At 42.0% G+C, this 19,509-nt stretch overlaps 1 protein-coding gene across 1 annotated transcript; it reads right to left on the bottom strand.

The window, feature by feature from the left end:
* Positions 1-957: 957 nt before the first annotated feature.
* TTR (transthyretin) lies at positions 958-7,244 on the bottom strand (the record flags this gene model as incomplete). Its single annotated transcript, XM_081252910.1, is given in 5 exon segments — positions 958-1,065; positions 2,324-2,459; positions 6,031-6,034; positions 6,037-6,160; positions 7,176-7,244. Coding segments are annotated over 5 exon segments (441 nt in total).
* Positions 7,245-19,509: the final 12,265 nt, after the last annotated feature.

The following is a 19,509-nucleotide window of genomic DNA, read 5'->3' as shown; positions in this document are numbered from 1 at the left end:
CATCTGTTCTCTCAATTTATCAAGCTCTCCCTTGGCCTGCTCTTGCAATCTCTGCTCTCCTTACTTAGAATACCTCCTCCTTTTCTACCCGATAAATGGCTAAGAGTCAAATTTCAAACAAGTGCAATTTATTCTGAGTCCCTCTCTGACTTCTCCAGGCTGTTTGCTACTCCCTCATTCCCACCCTCCCACCAAGGCATGGTGCCTTGGGCCATAGCCCTTGTCAAATCACATTGACATAGTTATCTTCTTAAAAGAATGTGAGCTCTTTATACGCAGGCACTGCATCTTATTCTGTAGGTTCAAAGCATCTAAAGGAATGCTTGGCATACAGCAGTCTCTCAGTACGTGAATTTCGGGTTAGTCCAAGTGAGTTGGGGGTGCGAGGGTTCTCTGAGCACATCCCCTAGTCAGCTGCCTGTGGGCTGTGGTCATTCTGAACCGGATTAGAGGGCTTGAGTCACTGTAAGTCTGTCCCGGTGGAGCTGGGCTACTCTTGAAATCAGCGAAGCACTTAAAGGAGATGCACATAATAAAGAAGAGGACCCTTAGAATTTGCCTTTTGCTATTCACCAAAGGTGAAAGGAAAAGGAAGCTCTCTCATTTTCAGAATGTGTGTTTTTAATAGCTGCGGACGAGGTCGAATATGTGCTTAGCTTGGAAAACATTGGAAATTTGGATTTCCCCCAGAGTTCAGCCAGAGAAGTTGAGTTCCTTTGCATTTCTGTCAAATTTGGATTCTTATTCTTTTTTTTATTCGAGAGGACAACAGGGGAATTTTAAAAAGCAAGTTCAAATGGTGAAATGGGAAGTGCTTTAATAGGAATGTTTTATTGTCTCTGCCTGAGTTTCTAACATAGCCTATAAAGTGAAAGCACTGCTTTAATAAAAATGGAATGCTGTTGGGTACACGAAGTCCTGTCCCTCATCCTGCAAGTCCACCGAAGCAGGTGCCCCTCACTCCTTGGGGCCGCTGATGAGGGCCGTGGTGGAGTAGGTGTAGGGGCTGAGCAGGGCCATGATGGTATAGTGGCGGTGGCCAGACTCGTTGGCTGTGAACACCACCTAGGAAGGAACACAGACCGGATTGCTTTTCAGCAGAGCCTCCAAATATGAGTCACAGACAGAGAGACCACTCCAAGTCCAAAGAAATTATTTTTACTTTCTTATTTTGTTTTCTGGAACAGTGTGAGCAAAAGGCAAAACTCCAAATATGCTGGCCAGCTAAGCCGCTGGAGCCTTGCGCAGCCCTTTCAACCAGATTCTTTACTCCCGCCTGTATAATCAGGTCTCTCTCTTTTTTTTGGCAAATTCGCACTAAAAATCAGGGTGGCCCTAACCTGACCGAGGGAGATCACAGAGCTCCTAATTGCTCATGCAATTAGTTGATCTTTAATGCTGACCGATATGTCTGCATTCTATTTCCACGGCAGCCATCTGTTTTACATGACTTAAGGAATTATTACAGACAAGGAAGACGCAAGGAGATTGGGCACATGGATAACTCTGAGGTTCCCACTACCTCATAAGCAGAGGAATAGAGTGTAAACCAAGGGTTACAAATGTGGCTTTATTTATTTTTTTTAGCGTGACTTCTCACAGGAAGAAAGCTGAGGCACACCTTGAGGCTAAACCCAGCCTGGGCCCTGGTGGTAAATATTACTGCTCCTCCCCTTACTGGCCCCATGACCTTGACAAGTTATTTAACTTCCCTGTGCCTTACTTTCTTCACCTGTAAAATAAGGATAATAATAGGAATGGCTCCAGTGGGTTGCTTACAAAGATTACATAGGTTAAATATAGAAAACAGTGGTAGTATATGCTTGAAAAGTGTTATCTATTGTGCTGCTATTATTATTATGAATTTACTGTCTCTGTATGCATTGTCCGAAATCACTTTTCCAAACCTCTGGAAGCCAGTTGTGTTTTGGAATGAAAAAATTGTCAGATTTTAGAGAAGTAAAATGATGCACTTATTTTTTGCTGTATAACACCCTAAGTGGGGTCTGGAGGGTTGCCTAATAAACCAACATATTAATATTTCTTCAGCAGACAAACAATAGGAGTCAGTGGAAGGAATGAAGTCTCTAAAGAGCATCTTGTAAGTTCAGGTCATGTTACTAAATGAGTTATCATCAAACAGAGAAAAAGTTTGCTTTTCAGAGTTTTGTGGATTTCTGATTGTAGAAATGGGAAAGGGAAGCTGTGCTAGTCCAGTACATTCCTTCCGACTTTTCCAAGGTGTGCAAAGTGCAAACGGTGCATTTTCTGGGATTGAAAACAAACAAAAAATAAAAAACAACACAAGCATCCATCCACTCACCTCTGCATATTCATGGAAAGGGGAAAAGCCAAGTGACTTCCAGTAGGATTTGGTGTCTAATTCTACTTTGTATATTCCTTCTACAAGTTTTTCATCTGTTGTGAGCCCATGGAGCTCCCCAAATTCACTGGTTTTCCTAGAAGGTGCAAAAGTCCACGTTAAGTTAGGCATTGAGGGAATAAATGCCATTTTGGGGTGACACCACACACACACATGCACGTACACACACAAGTGCAGCTTGTGTATGTGATTATATATATATGTATATATATATATATATATTTTTTTTCTCAACTAGGTCAGGACAGGGAAAATTCTAGTAACTGTCTAAAATTAACTGACAGGAAATTTGTCAGGAATATTTCAAAACGCTCATTGTAGATTTTTTCTCTTATGAGGTTTCACTTCAAAAAAGTCATTATGCATAAATACACTACCATGTGTCATAAATACACTACCATGTGTAAAATAGATAGCTGGTGGGAACCTGCTGTATAGCACGGGGAGCTCAGCTCGGTGCTCTGTGATGACCTAGGTGGGTGAGATGGGGGGTAGGAGGGAGGTCCAAGAGGGAGGGGATATAGGTATACATATAGCTAATTCACTTCATTGTACAGCAGAAACTAACACAACATTGTAAACCAATTTTACTCCAATTAAAAAAAGAAAAGAAAAAAAAAACCACACTGACATTTTCTAGAGAGGTACACTTTTAATGTGGGGTCCTTCATTGCATTCATTATCACCTATTTACACTCCTGTAAACTGATGCTCCCGGAGTGACCAAACTTTAAAGCATTAATATAAACACGATACCTCTTTTAACTGCAATAGACACGTTCTTAAGTCATTCAATCCAACAGGACCCATTACTAATAAACAAAAAACACATTTTTGGCCCCTTCCGCATTCAGTACAAAGTAAGGAGGAAAGTAAATGGCTTCCCCAGCAAGGGGCCTTGTCCCCTCTGTGTTTTGAGGGGCAAGTTGTAGATGAAAACCCTGGTTCCAGGCCAATGGCAGGAGATAGAGGAACATCTAGAAACTCAGGGAAGCGTTTGAACTGGGCTAACTTGGGGCTTGTGGGTGAGGCGTGGGAAGGTCAAAGAAGCTCTAACCATCATGGTGGGGGAGGAGGGACATCCCAGGCCACTCAGGAAAGCAGTTACTGAAGCTGTGACCTCCCTGGGGCCCACCTGGCACCCAGGTAGCCTACAACAGAGCTAGCCTGACCTATGGGTCCACAGTCCCCGGGAAACACCAAGCGCAGATTGAGCTGACTGCCGCTAATTTGGAGGACTTAAATGATGTGCAGTTTCAGGAAAATTTGTTTTTATTAACTTGTTGGATAATTTGATGTGACGGGATTTTGTTCATACATAGAAAACTGAGAGGAGTTCTTGCTGTCAGTTGAAAAGACTGATGTTTTATTGCAATGGGTTTCCTTTCCCGAAAGCTAAAAATCTTTTCAATGTACTTCTGTGTCTACATGTTCCAATTTAGGTTTCAGTAAACTAATTACCGGACAGTTACCATTACAAAAAAAAAAAAAATAGTCATTACGATTCATGGTTGGTGTTTGGGTGAAGGTTCGTTAACTACCCCTGGAAGTGGCCATGAGCTTCTCTGACTGCGGTTCCCTTGGGGAACCTGGGGGCCTCACTTCTCTCCCCTGTTGTGTGAGGGTATCTTCCAGAGGTGGTATCATTTGTACACATAATGGGAACCCCAAAATACAAGGAGAAACCCATATCTGACTTTTTTTCATTGTTTATATGATTAGGCTCCTTGGTAACTCTTTGCCATCAACAAATACTAGGCAACTCCTTTTTGTTTTTAAAGTAGGCAACTTCTGTTTCTATGTAAGTACCTGCTCAATGGCTGGTGTTAGAAATCACTCTCCATCAGATAGCAAAAACTAAGACAGGTAAAAATGGAAGTTGTCTTTATTGACTCTGTTCATTACCCTCCCACCTTTCTTCCTTGCCAGGAAGAAAATATTGGATTTCCCTTTTTTGTCTTATCATCAGCAAAAAAATTCCCACAAACATCTGAATGTTGTTTTGGGTTTTTTTACCTTTTTATTTTATTTATTTATTTATTTACTTTCATCTGAATGTTTTTGGCATCCGTTCTGTCTCGTGCTTAGAATATTCTCTTAACTTGGCATTTCCACAGTGTTCTTGGCATTTTATAGAAACATAAATGAACCAACAAATAAAAACTCAGTGGAAACCACACTAAAGAAAATGGCCTTCCCAATGATGGATGAAGAATCATCATGTGTAAAAAAAAAAAAAAAAAAAAATTCTATTTCAAGAATCATCATGAGATTCTTGGGATTCATTGAAAACCCACAGAAACTCTCTTTTCAGGGGACAGAAACTCTTAGCAGTATCGCTTGGGGCTGAGCGTTTCTTCGTTGTTCATTCTTTTAGTTGGTTGGTTTTGATTTTACTAATGTGCATTTTCTTTGAAACTCTTGCTAGTGGAGGTGGAAGAACTCTGTGAAAGTTATAGAGCATCTGGTGAAGGTGAGAAGTCATTTGGGCTCCCAGCAGTGGGGCATGGTGAGGCTGGTCTGTGGCTGTGCTTGCTATCATGTGTCTTTCTCTTCCGTGTCTTTTCTTATGGAGCTCGATAGCCCCAGCCTCACAGAGTAGATGCTCCACCAGGGTTTGCTAGACAACAGCCCTGGACTCTGGATGATCCAGATACACTACAGACAGTCACCTCCTCCATGCAGCCCCTAGATTCCATTCCTTTCATTAATAAATCACCACAAATTCTACATCTTTCCTAACATTCCAAGACAAGGAGTGTTATGCAAGGGCATCAAGGAATCTGGAATTCCTGAAATTATATGCATATTTTTGTATGTGTGTATATGTGTATTTTTCTGGGCATGGAGTTCATAGTTTTCATCACCCTTTTCATGTGGTTCATGACCCCAAAATGTGGTGAAGTGTAGTGGGGAGTAGGAAGCTGCCCGGAATGCTGTTCAGGATCCTGGTCACTTGCAGCTGAGCAAGGCAAGAGGGCATCCTTCTCAGAATCCGCTTTCCCTCTGCCCACATTTTCAGTTTACTTGGTGGACCTTTAGTGAATGATGTTGTTAGGGACCCTTTGACCGAAACCGCCCACCTTGGCCCGGTACGACAACAACTGCTTGCATGAGTTGTCTCACAACAGGAGGTCCCGATAAGGAACACGGCACTGCCTCAGAAAACGAATTGGGAGAACCCGAGAGGGGCCAAAAGGAGGGAGGAGACGCCAGCCCATAGGTCCTGCCGACCTCCCAGAAACCCTCGAGCTAGAATCCATCTTGGCAGAGAGATGTGCCTGCCACCAGGAAGGATCCCGAGTCAGACCAAATATGGGCACAAGCAAGATGATTGGCCAGAGACAGCCGGAAACTAACCCCATTACCATAAACCCTGAGACTGCGAGCCACGTGGCAGAGAAGTCGTCCTGGGTTCCCTTACCTGCTGCTCTCTGCCCGGGCGCTCCTGCCCAGTAAAGTCTCTTGCTTTGTCAGCACGTGCGTCTCCTCGGACAGTTCATTTCCAAGTGTTAGACTAGAGCCCACTCTCGGGCCCTGGAAGGGGCCCCCCTTCTGGTAACAATGTGAGCCCCTCTCTCTAACAAGTGGCAGGGCGACGGGAAGGTATAACCAAGTCCTCCGTCTGGGTTCCCCGGGCAGCTCACCCGAGGCAAACGGCTCCCAGTTCTCGTCAGCAGCCTTTTTGAACACTTTCACCCCCACGTTCACAGCAGGAATGCCCTGGACCACATCTAGGACTTTGACCATCAGAGGACACTTGGATTCACCAGAGCCCTGGGCAAAGAGAAGACAAGTGACAAGTCAACAAAGTTGGTCAGAGCGACAGGATGCGTCCTTTGTGGTCTTTGATTTGGAGCGAGGCAGAAAGGACATGCGAATCCCACTTCCAGCCACGGAAGTGTTGATGGTTAATGAGCTTCCCTCACTCAGTGTAGCAGAGACGTGATTGTCTCCAAAGAAGGAATGGTTTCTGCCTCTGGACGTGCTGCGCTCCAGAGGGGGTGTGTATAACGAACTTGAAGGGAGAAAATAGGCCCTCTGAGAACAGTTGCTTCAGTAAGCCTCGTCATTTGAGTGGAATTATGGCAAAGATGTACTGTGCCATAGGACTAAATAGTTTTACCTGAGAGCATTTTACTCAGTTGTTGCTGTAGTGATTCCCTCTTACTGGTTGCTGTAAAATAATGTCAGATGATTTCATGACCCTTTTTAGTTTTAGTTAATTCTCCTAGGGGATTTAAGAATTTTTGTTTTTTTTGTTTTTCTTTTTGGCTGTACTGCATAGCTTGCGGGATCTTAGTTCCCCAACCAGGGGTCAAACCGGGGCCCGCAGCAGTGAAAGGGCCGGGGCCTAACCACTGGACCACCAGGGAATTCTCAGGATTTTAGAGTTAGATATCTGACTAGAACGTTGTCTGCCAAACCTTTCAGAGGTTAATCACTACATACTTTTTGATTAGCTAAAGGGAAATCAACTTTATCAAATGTCAAGCTTCTGAAAACTCAATAGTAACAGCTTCTGGAATATCGGATCTTTATTTCTACCATTTATCTGAGGAAATTGAGGCACCATTGCAAAGCCATAGAGGAGAGCGCCCAGGATCCAAGCCCCAGTTCAGTGAGCTCTGCAGAATTTCATTCTTTTTGAAGTTTGAATCAATTATGTTTAAAGATAGATGCTGGGTGCCCTGGCCCTACTAACAAAAGCTGGTTGGCAAAGCAGGAAGGAGTCCCTTCTACTTCGTCCACAGGAGACATAAGAAAGGACTTCAAAGAGTCGAACACTCACCACAGGGCTAGCCTCAGACACAAATACCAGTCCAGCGAGGCAAAGGAGGAACAGACGGGAAGAAGCCATTCTGCCAAGGACTGGTGGGTCTCTGAGAAGGGCTGCTCCCAGCTTCGGGCTTTTATACTCACTTCTCCCCAGCCAGCCTCCTGAGCCCTGCCAACCTGACTCCAAACCTGCTGATTCTGATTACTGACTTAGTCAACAAAGGGAGGATAAGTAACCCACACAAATATGAAACTTACCTAGACAGATTAGAGCATCAGAACATTAGCTCTATGAAATATTCTTAACAGGTCATTTGACCAGCTAGATCACCAAAACAAAACAATCAAAACAAACAAGCATACTCTTCTCCATGCGTGGCTGGATGCAGCAACATTCTTGGAGATTTTATTCTTCCCTACCTATTATTTCTATGCATGTTTTCCATTTTCTATACATTTTATCATTCATTTTAAATGATAGATGCAAATTGTAATAACTTATTTCACATGGAATGACATTTGGCTACACAGGCTTAAATATAGTGCGTCAGAAAGCATCGTTGCACTCGAGCTATATCCATGAGTCAACGAGGAAAAACCTTTGGCAGTGCTTACATTTGAAAAACCTATGTTTCAGCCAAACTAAGTCATTTGGAAGCTTAACTTAGTCAGCAATTTCTCCATGATTTTTGTGTTCTTCTGAGACAAGGTTCTCGACCCAAGGAATAATGACACATTTCAAACTGGCATCAACGAGCCTGAAATACAAAGAACCAGATATTTTTTATGGCCTCTCCTGCACTGAATGTGCTGAAACAAGGCTACCCAGCTGGCTTTTGTCAGAATCAAAGTTTCTGGAAGGAAGTAGAAATGGCTGTGAGAATTAGAAGCCATGGTTGACGAAAGGTTCTCTTTCTCCTGACCAGTTTACAAGTCCAGCAATTATAATCATTTGATGATTCATTGATCAAGTACCAGCTCTTGTGTGTATGTGTGTGCACATAAGTGCATGTGGCTTTGTTATGGGTTAAGACAGGTTTTGTCCTGATAAAGATGTATATGTAGAAGATGCAAAGAAGATAGACAAAAATTTTGGACAATCACATGTCAAGGGTGAGTCCAGTTTGGAGCACAGAGAGTTGGGGGAGCATTCCTTTAGGTGACAGCTTGGAAGAAACTGGACAAGAGGTGGTGAAGGATAAGGGCTTTCAGGGAGTAGTGGAAGGGACAGGAAGGCATTCCAGGAATATGGAAATATGCAGGAGAGGAAACTGACCACAGAAAAATAACAAAGGAGCAAATCCAGTTCAGAGCATAGCTAGGAATGGAATCTCATAGCCTTAGAGTCTGACTCTGAAGTAGCACTGGAAAGAGTTTTGAATTTGAAGTTCGATGACCTGAGTCCTAATTCTCTTGCCCGGTTTCCAAGATGACCTTCTGTGAATTATGTAATATCTCAGATACCCAGCTCATGCATTTGTAAAAGAGAAATACGTACTTTTCTACTTCAAAGAACTATTCTAATAACTTTTTACATGAGATAATACAAAAGCGCTTGATAACCTGTAAGCCACTATTCTGGTATAAAGTATAATTATAATTTAGTTCAACATCTCTGCTAAGGAGAAAATCCTTTCTCTTACATCTTTCATATATTGTCATCTAATATTCTCTGGACTATTTCCCAATGCTCAGAGCTTGGGTGGAGAGTCTGTTTTCTGACTGTGAATTCTAAACATTCGAATGTGCTCTCATGTCCCAAGTCAATCTTCCATCTATGCATCTTTGCGCTACTTTCTGTTAAAACCGAGAAATGTGTCCCATAGACATCATGACCTGGCAACACTGGGCTGCCACCAGCCCATAGACATGTTATGTTTGGCCTGAGAAATCTGTCTTTAAAATTTTTTTTGAAATAGTTGTTAAAATTAAAAATTGAGACATATTGCATGAAAATGTGGATTTCTGGCTTCTCTTGAGAAATCAGAAAAGAATGTAGCATTAGGCCTATTCTCACATGTGATGGTAATCTTTGGGCTGTCATTCTCAGACATTACAACGACCAGGCCTCTCCTTCAACTCTGAGGCTAGGTAACATCTCTAGTGGCACTCTCACGCTTGAGCTTTTTTCTCTCCTTACACATGTCCTGTTTCTCTCCTCTGTGTTCCTTCCTGGCCTCCTGGAAATTTGAGTTTGAAATTGCTGGTCTCCTGATAGCCATTTGAGTGGTGAGTGACAGCTTATTTTCTATTTGCCAAATAGACATTCCAGCTTCTTTGAATGATTCCTTTTCAGACACATTTCCCAGAATCCTTATCACCCAGAACTTCCTCCTCTGATACACTCCCATCGGTGGTCAGTGCTTCTTTTCAAACGTGATGCTCTGAACTGGATACGTGCTCCAGGCAGAATCAGGCCAGTACACAGGACTTTGAGACAGTAACCTTCTTTGGAAGATGCTCTACTGCAAATGATGCAATCTGAACCCATTCGTAACTGTAATAGCTGCGACCACATTCCCCGCAACATAACACTACCCATCATGACCTCTTGGTTGCAATGATCAAAAATCACCATATATTATCCATCATCTCTGCTTTTTTCGTTTATGAATCTTATTTTCAACTTTATTGAGGTATAATTGACAAACGAAATTTTAAGATATTTAAAGCGTACATAGTGGTGATTTGATATATGTATACATTGTGAAAGGATTCTCATCATCTAGTTAATGAACACACCCATCACTTCACATATTTATTTTTTTTCTTTAGTGAGAACATTTAAGTTCTACTCTCTTAGCAGATTTCAGTTATATAAGACAGTGTTATCAACTATAGTCACCATGTTTTACGTTAGGTCTTCAGACCTTATTTATCTTATAGCTGTGAGTTTGTACTCTTTTACCAAACTCTCCTATTTCTTCCACCCCTCAGCCCCTGGCAACCACTTTTTATTCTCTGTTTCTATGAGTTCAACTTTTTTAGATTCTACATATGAGTGAGGTCATATAATATTTGTCTTTCTCTGTCTGGCTTATCTCACTTAACATCATGCCCTCGAGGTCCATCCATGTTGTTGTAAATGGCAGGATTCCCTTCTTTCTCATGGCTGAATAATATTCCACTGTGTACATACATACCATAGCTTCTTTCTCCATTCAGCCCTAGACAGAGACTGAGGTTGTTTCCATATCTAGGCTGTTGTGAATAATGCTGAACACGGGAGTGCAGATATCTCTTCGAGATCCATTTTTCACGTCCTTTGGATATATAGCCAGAAGTGGGATTGCTGGATTGTATGCTAGGTCTATTTTAAATTTTTTGAGGAAACTCCATACTGTTTCCATAGTTGCTGTATCAATTTACATTCCATCAGCAGTGCAACAGTGCACAAATATTCCCTTTTCTTTACGTCCTTGCAAGGATTTATTATCTCTTTTCTTCTTTATGATAGCCATTCTAACAGATGTGAGGTGATATCTTCCTGTGGTTACCATTTATGAATTTTCACCTAAATACGGGAACTTATATTTATGCCTGACCTATCTCCTCATGTTAGTTACACCCCCACTCCATCCATTTACATCCCCTAATAGTAGATTCTGTTATTCACTGCAGTAGCACACCCTCCAAGCCTCATGCCCTTGGCCACTTTGACTTGCTGCCTTCTGAACTATCATTGACCTGGAAATCATTAGTGGAATTTGAATTTGAACAAGACAAGGAGGTAGAGGGAAAGTGAGAGTACAGGGAGCATCCCGAATCTGATTGTGGAATCATCAATAACTTAAAGAGATAGAGATGATTTTTAATATAAAAAGAAGAGAAAATTCTGCCAGAGACCTAAAGAGCAAATGTAGATAAATATGAAATAAAAGTAAGAGAGCCTCAGGAGAAGAAGCTTATGGTGTTTTAGGTGAGAGAAGAGCAAAGCTGAGGAGGAAGGAAGAAATGAAGAGAGTGGAAATGCATTCTTAGTCAAAGGAATGCTGGTATGGAACAAATGGCAATGACAAATACAAGAAAAGTCCAATGTTTCTTGCCTGACAGGCAATTTGTGATGAAAGAGGGTTATAAGGATAAACATAAACTCCCGAAGATAAGAGGGCCTGCCTTTCCATGTTTATCTGAGTTTGTGAAAGCTCTTTTAGAAAGATGGTTACATGGGGTCCACCAAGAGGGATGAATTAAGGTCAAGGGTCACCACATTCCCAGAGCCTTAAGTGGTTGCTGTAGAAACAGTGTTCTGTAGAGCGAATATCAACAGCAGTAGGATCAAGTGCCAGAAAACAAAGGTGCAGTAGTGAAACATTTCTGCTATAAATGTATGTCTTTTCTTAGCCATGTACTGTTTTTCTTCACATTCTGAGCATGGGGCTGAAGCCTAGGTGTTTAGCTGAGGTAAAAAAGACTAATTTGATGATGCTATTCCTCCTTTTACTACAGAAATATGTGGTAGTTAATGAACAGCTCAGGACTGCTCTCTGTTTAAGATTCTTCTGCCGTCTCCCTTCTAATGGACAAGTTTATCTATTAATTTTTAAAAAATATCATAGATAAATTCTTTCTTCTTCATTTATTTTCTGAGGGTGCATGTCAACTGCTAGCCAGTGATCTGTTGACCCTGAAATGCCCACTAATATTCTTGTGAGTAAGCTGATTAGCCAGAGTGGAGAGTTGGTTGACCAGGAGTTTGGACTGGGTCTCATGAAGGAGAGGGGTGGGTAGGGGGGAAAGACAGTGTTTTGGGGCCCTGGATCTTTGCAGGCTGAAGAATTCAATTTTGTCAGCTCCCCTTGAGGTGACTAAGCCCTGAAGATTCCATTAATAGTAAGGTAATCATAAAAGATTCATTTTAAAACCATAATACCAATTTAATTAATAGTCAGATGGTTGCCGAGTAAGCAAGGAATTAGAGCAAAGGGACTTGACTAATTTTTTGAAACTATTTCATCCAGCCTACAGGAGAGCCTAGAAAATTTCCTTACTTCACAACAGACTACACTTTTCTTGTGCTCGGAATGCTTGTTTCTGTCTTATCTAGTGTGTCTTTCCTCCGGGGATGGCTGAATAAATACGGAAAAAGCCTTTTCCTTTGTTTCCCATTCTTTCACTGCCCATGCAGGCAATCATATAAATGGAATCATACAGTATGTAGCCTTTTGATTAGCCTTTTGTAGCCTTCTTTGTGTTAATATAATTCTCTTTCTTCATCCATGTTGTTGCATGTTTCATTAGTTTTCCTGTTAATTTATGAGTAGTACTCATTTGAATGGATATACCACAATGTGTTTATCCATTCAACATTTGGTAGATACTTCAGTTGTTTCCACTTTTTGATGATTATCTCATACTTTTTACATGTAAGAAACAATGTTCTTAAAAAGAAGGAGAATGTATCTGAGAACTGTAGGTAGTATATATAGACTGGAATGAATTGCCTGAAGAACTTAGAACCTGTGATGTGAGAAACACATTATAAAATCGGCATGTAATGTAAAAAAGCAGAGACATGCCAAGTCATCTTAATAGGGCTTCTTAACCTGGGGTCCACAAACTGTTGGTGTCTGTGGGTAAAATTCAGAAAACCTGTGATATTGGATAGGAAAAAATTACATCTTTATTTATACAAATCCCTGACAGAAATTCAGCATTTCCTTAAATTATAAATGTAGACAACAAACCAAAAGTAGTTATTAGCAGTATCTGTGACTTTGTCACCAATGGAAATCACAGATATTTTCATATACATCTACTGGGTGGATATCTTTTAAAATATTCTTTATGCTCATCACTACTTTGGAGTTATGGTAGTTATTAGACCCAGTGCTAGATTTTGTAATTAATAAAGATGCACACATATTATATCACAATTTGAAAAATATTTTAAAGTGTCATTTCAGTGTTATTGAGTTTCTTTGTACTGTATTTAATTTTACACACAATGAGGTTAAGAACTCTGAGGAAAGAGATGGAATGGACCCCAGGCCAGCATGGCATGGCTGTAATCTAATGGAATCTACTAGCATATTCAAGGTGAGAAAATGGGAGTTATCCCTGAGATTGGTTAGCAGTGGAAGGAAGTAAAAAGGAAGTTGTGGGCTTCCCTGGTGGCGCAGTGGTGGGAAGTTGGCCTGCCGATGCAGGGGACATGGGTTCGTGCCCCAGTCCGGGAAGATCCCACATGCCGCGGAGCGGCTGGGCCCATGAACCATGGCCGCTGAGCCTGCGCATCCAGAGCCTGTGCTCCGCAACGGGAGAGGCCACAACAGTGAGAGGTCTGCATACCGCAAAAAAAAAAAAAAAAAAAAAAGGAAGTTGTAATATTTGTTGTTTGGCATGAAGATTTATAGTTTTACAAACAGGATTTTCCCTGATGTAGGGAAGAGTGTCACAAAGACTTCCCACAGAAGTAGATAAATTACCCATCATTCTGGCCTGTGCGGTTGATAGGTTTTTTATGGGATGTCACTACACTGAATTCTTATTTATATTTCAGTGTTTGTGAGCTTGGTCGCGAGAGTCCATCTCTGAGATTGCAGATGAAACGGTGGTTCTGAGCCTGCACAGTTGACTTTGGACATTGGTCAGCCCATGTGAGTTGGCGAATTCACCCAGGAAATGCCCCCTAGGGAGATGGACAGCTGGGGTCCACCAGGAGACCCGATCTTAGCCCCTCTTACAATGTCAACAATAGTAGTCGGGCTGGTGTGGTGTCACCTAGAAAGAAGGGATGGATACAACAGACAGTGCTAAGCAGGCAGAGACCAGAGGGACAGGGTGTTGAAGATGTAGTGGTAGATGATTCTCCAGTATTTAGAACCTGAGAAGATTAGACAGGTGCTTCTCAACAGGAAGACAGAAGGCAGTGAACTAAAACAACAGCCGAGTAAACCGCAGTTCTCATTTATGGAAAGAGCAGTCATTTGAATATTTAAAGGCAGAGGCCAGGGAGAAATGCAAGTTTAACACAAGTCAGATGTCCTAGCAGCAGCCACGTTTTCCCAAAACAAGGTCCTTAGTGTCCTGGAAGAGGCCATCCTGGACCACTGAGCTGTGAGAATGTAACAATGGGGGAATTCTTAGATCGATATGCTTCATCACTTAAAGATGCAGAAGTATGATTGATTTTTCCAGTTGACTTGACCTCGAGACCTGCTACATGAGCAAAAGGGGTTAACCTACAAATCATCTTGCTCTCCTGCATCCCCACAGGTGCAAACTCCTCTCTCTTCTCTTCCTTTTCAGCTTTTCTGTTCACTCATGCTCACTGCCACTTAGATCACACCCCTGCCCATCCCTTCCACTGAGTTCCAGAAAACTTCAATCCTCCTGTGCCCAAACTCCCCTTAGCTGGTGTCCCAAGTGCTCTGTGTACCTCTTCATCTTAACTGAAATCTGGTCTCCCCAGTGACTGCATTTCCCTTGAGCTTTCTTTAGTGGTACCAAATTTCCCATCTACCAAGAAACCCTGGAGCCCTCATCACTCCCACTGGGGATGTGTTGCCTTCCCTCCCAGCCTGTGTCCTGTGGTCAGGGGACACACGTGTCTCTCTCACCAGGCACCCTAGATACCTCTTCTCCTTAATCTTCTGCCATTTCTCCATTCGAGTGTCCCCTCACCATCTGATTGGAGGACACCTATGGAAGGTGGCAATGTGCTAAGCTTGCTTCAGGGAAAAGTGACAGAATTATCTTGATCATGTCCTCAAAAAATTCATTTAATTCTTGTGTAACCCTCATTTCAGCTCTATTATTCTTATATCCATATCCAAATCTTATTGATTCCTTGTTTCCATTTCTATGTATTTTTACTTTAGTGTTAAACTTTTAACTTTCATTTCTACTATGAGCTATTCCGTGACCCTCCTGCTTTCATCCCCCAATTCAGGAGAGAGTTCATGATTTTTTTCTAAATCACCCCCCCCCCATTTTTCACATTTCTAGACTAATGTTCCCACTTTGACCTTGATCTTATCAATTTGTCTTCTTCTAAGATTATCCATTACCTACTCTTCTCCCCACCTCTTTCCTTCCTTTATGCCTGAAAACTAACTCACGACACCCAATGTGACACCTCCCTCCCATCCTTCCGTTCCTATCACCACTAAAGAGTAGTCACTTCTCCCTTCTTATCACGCAAGGCAGTGATGACAGTCTGGTTTCCCTACTACTTCCCTCTTACAAGATAGCTTTTACTCCAAATGTTCATGTCATCTCTAAACTAGAGGTATCCTAGCAGCCTTCCATCTTGATCCTTTCCTCCACAGCTGCTCTATATCCTCTGAGTAAGAACATCCAACTCCATTTTCTGGCCTGACTCATCTGTCCCCTGATCTCCTGCCTCTCTGGGCATCCCAATAAGGCCTCCAACAACATGACTAAATGTGAGCCCCATGTCCCCTATCACCTCCCTCCTTCTCCCCTCCCCCATCACTCTTTCTCCAAGTGACATTACTCTGCTCGGTTGGTCAGGGCTAAAACTTCAGGAGTTACTTTTGAATTCTCCCCCTCTTTGGCACCAAACTTCAAAAAGTAATAACACTTCTATGTCCGAAATATTTCCTCCATTTCTTACTTTCTGTTTCCACAGCTGCCAATGGAATTCAAACCTTCATTTCTCATCACATAGTCTTTTGCAAGTATTCTTAATTGGGTTCCTTCCTGCTAATCTATTTTCCATATAATCTTTTCTATAAGCTACTGCCAAATTAATCTTCTTAATGCATACCTCTGATTACATCACATCTCTCTTCAAAAGCTTTCTCTCACTCCCCATGGCCAGCTAAATAAAGTCGAATGTCCTTTGCCTGACATTCAGAGATGGCCAAAACTCGGTTCTACTCCATCTCCGTTGACAGCAATGGTCCTTCAAACACTAGCTAGACCTTGGACAGATCCGGTGACATGCTACCCCTGGGCCCTCACTCCTTTCTCATCCTGTTAACTGCCCAAAGGAGCAAACAGAGCTGCCCAGAGGCTTCTTAGTGTGTGAAAGGCAACCCGCTAGGGAGAGGTGAGACTTGAGGCAGAGGTTTCAGAGAGTAGGTGGTCTCAGTAACCCAGGGAAGTGATGATGAAGATAATGGTAATGGAGAGAAAAGGCCAGGTGAGCAACAGTGATAGAGGTAGAAATAAGAGATTCTGCTGACATCACGAACAGAAAATGGGTGAGAGGGAAGAGCCAAGGTCTACTCAAGTATTTTAGCTTGGGAGGCTGTTTAGAAGATAAAGCCATTGGCTTATTCAGTTAGAAATATGAAAGAAAGTGAATCTAGCTTTGGACATGTTGAGGTTGAAGGGTTGATATCCAGGCATCCAAGCCCTGATAACAGTTGGAAATGATAGCCTGGGAGACGGAGCTTGGGAGAAATCAGGTTGGGGATGGAGATTCAGGGTCATGAGCCTGTGGGGTGGATCCAGCATTTGGAAGTCACCGATAGACTTTAATGGTAAGAAGTCTGAGGATAGAACTCTGGGGTAAAGTAACATTTAGTCGATGATAAGAACAAGAGAAGCCTGAAACCTAGATTCTTTCTAGGCAGAAGTTACCTCTCTTCTTTCTGTTACTCCCTCAAACATTTATGCCATTTGTCAGAGCTGTGTATTCACAACTTCTCTTTCCTGGAGCGTTAGTGCCTTGAGAACAGAGGCAATGCCTTCTGATTTTTTTTGTGTCCTAGTCTTTAGTTATTGTAGGGCCTGGTACACAGGAAACACCCCCAAAAATGCTGACCAAATAATTCAGTAAATGAAGGAAGAGTCACCTCCAGTTGCAGGTAGGTTTTGCTTTCTCTCTCAGTGAACCAAAACTTGCATTGCCCTTCACACCCAACTTTTGGCATTTCTGATGGCAGATTAACAATCTAACTGTCATTTTCCTATGTTCTTTTTTAAAAACATGTTTTAAATTCAAGTATACTTGCTGTACAATATTATATGTTACAGCTGTATAATATGTTACAGGTGAAGTCACAATTTTTAAAGGTTAGACTCCATTTATAGTTATTGTAAAATATTGGCTATATTCCCCATATTGTACAATATATCCTTGTAGCCTATTTTATACCTCATAGTTTGTACCTCTTAATCCCATTCCCCTGTATTGCCCCTCTCCCCTTCCCTCTCCCCATTGGTAACCACTAGTTTGTTCTCTGTATCTGTGAGTCTGCTTCTTTTTTGTTACATTCACTAGTTTGTTGTATTTTTTAGATTCCACATATAAATGGTATCATACAGTAAGTAATTGTCTTTCTCTGTCTGACTTATTTCACTTAGCATAATACCTTCCAAGTCCATCCATGTTGCTGCAAATGGCAAAATTTTGTTCCTTTTTAAGGCTGAGTAATATTCCATTGTATGTATGTATCACATCTTCTTCATCTGTTGATAGACACTTAGGTTACTTCTATTTCTTGGTGATTGTAAATAATGCTGCTATGAACATTGGGGTGCATGTATCTTTTTGAATTAATGTTTTTGTGGGGTTTTTTTTCAGATAAATACCCAGGAGTGGCATTGCTCGGTCATATGGTAGTTCTCTTTTTCAGTTTTTGGAGAAACCTCTATACTGTTTTCCACAGGGCCTGCACCAACATTGTTCCATGTTCTTGACTGCACATGCCAGATGGAGCCAGACTGAGTCTGAGCTCCAGTGCTCCTCGTTTTAGCCTCTGACCAGTACCTTTGTTTTCCTGCCCACTCACCTGTGCTCACCTGCCGTCTTCACAGTGATTATTTTCCACGGGCCTCTATCTGTCTTCTGCATTTGTCTGAGGATTCATTTCTTCATTCATTGATTCCAGACTCAAATCCCAAACTCCTTTACTATGGTTCAGCAGGATGGGCAGAAGTCTTTTTCCCTGACATTTCATTGCTTCCAAAACGTGCATTCTAGCAGACAATTTCACCTAACTTACTTAGCCCAGAACAGATTTGGAAACTGGAACAAACTGCTTTATTCTAAGTTTTTGAATGAATCTGTTGTGTCTTTGGGGTCCAAGGAGCAATTTCTCCTTCCTTATCACACATCTTAGATCAGTGGTTCTTAAAGTGTTGGCTCCAGACCAACAGTATCAGCATTCCCTAAGAACTTAGTAGCAAGTGTAAATTCTAGAGTTCCACCCCAGAAATACCGCATCTGAAACTCTGGGGGTGGGGCCCAACAATCTGTGTTTTAACAAGGCCTCCAGGGGATTCTGATGTGCTCGAAAGTCTGAAAACCATTGTCTTGGATCAACTCATGCACAGGAGTGAGGTTGGGCCATGGAGTCCAGAGTCTGGTTTCTTTAACAGCTCCACCACCTCCTAGCTGGGTAACCTTGGCCAAGTTACTTAACCTCCTGGATCCTTAGTTTTATTTTATTTATTTATTTAATAGTAATCTTTTATTTATTTATTTTTATATTTATTTTTGGTTGTGTTGGGTCTTCGTTTCTGTGCAAGGGCTTTCTCTAGTTGCGGCAAGTGGGGGCCACTCTTCATCGCAGTGCACGGGCCTCTTCACTATCGTGGCCTCTCTTGTTGCAGTGCACAGGCTCCAGATGCGCAGGCTCAGTAGTTGTGGCTCATGGGCGTAGTTGCCCTGCGGCATGTGGGATCTTCCCAGACCAGGGCTCGAACCCATGTCCCCTGCATTAGCAGGCAGATTCTCAACCACTGTGCCACCAGGGAAGCCCCTTAGTTTTATTTTTAATAAGATTCAAATTTGGGGGTCAGTTGGTCACAAATTTGAGTCAGTATTCTCGGGCTCTGTGAACACCTACAAAGACAATACAAATCCTCAATGGGTTCAGTTAACCAGAGTTCAGGGCTGGCTAGACACATTAAAAGGGCTAGGCTGGCTAGTGACCAGGTACATGGCTAACTTCCCCTAACCTTGCTCAGAAACAAATCCATTTGACCAGGTGTCTATGAAGCAAATAAGAACTTCCTTGCCTCCATACCCAAGTTCTCTGTTGAGAGTGGCTAAGCAAATGATCTATGACATGTGGCTACTATTGAATTAGGGAGTCTTTAACCTGTAAAGAAAGAACTATTTGCAGATATTAGTAGCTTGGGAGGGCTGATGCATGAACAATGATCAACCCAGATTTCGACAGGCAAAAGGGTTACCCAGATAGTGGTTCAGTGCTGCCGTGTGTTATTTACTTATGAATTCAGCAGAGGAGCTTGCTCATCGTGTTCTCCATTTCAAAAGTTTAAACTACAAGGTCACTCTGAAAATGAGCTGATTCTTCTAGAGAAGGAAACCATGTCATTAGCTGCCTGTATAGTCAATACAAGTCCCTTGGAACACACTCAGCTTCTATTCTTTTAATGCATATTCATGCCAACACTGTAAT

This window comes from Mesoplodon bidens, assembly GCF_964165515.1.
Source record: "Mesoplodon bidens genome assembly, chromosome: 13".
NCBI lineage: Eukaryota > Metazoa > Chordata > Mammalia > Artiodactyla > Ziphiidae > Mesoplodon > Mesoplodon bidens.
This window is presented reverse-complemented; position numbering and strand designations above follow the sequence as displayed.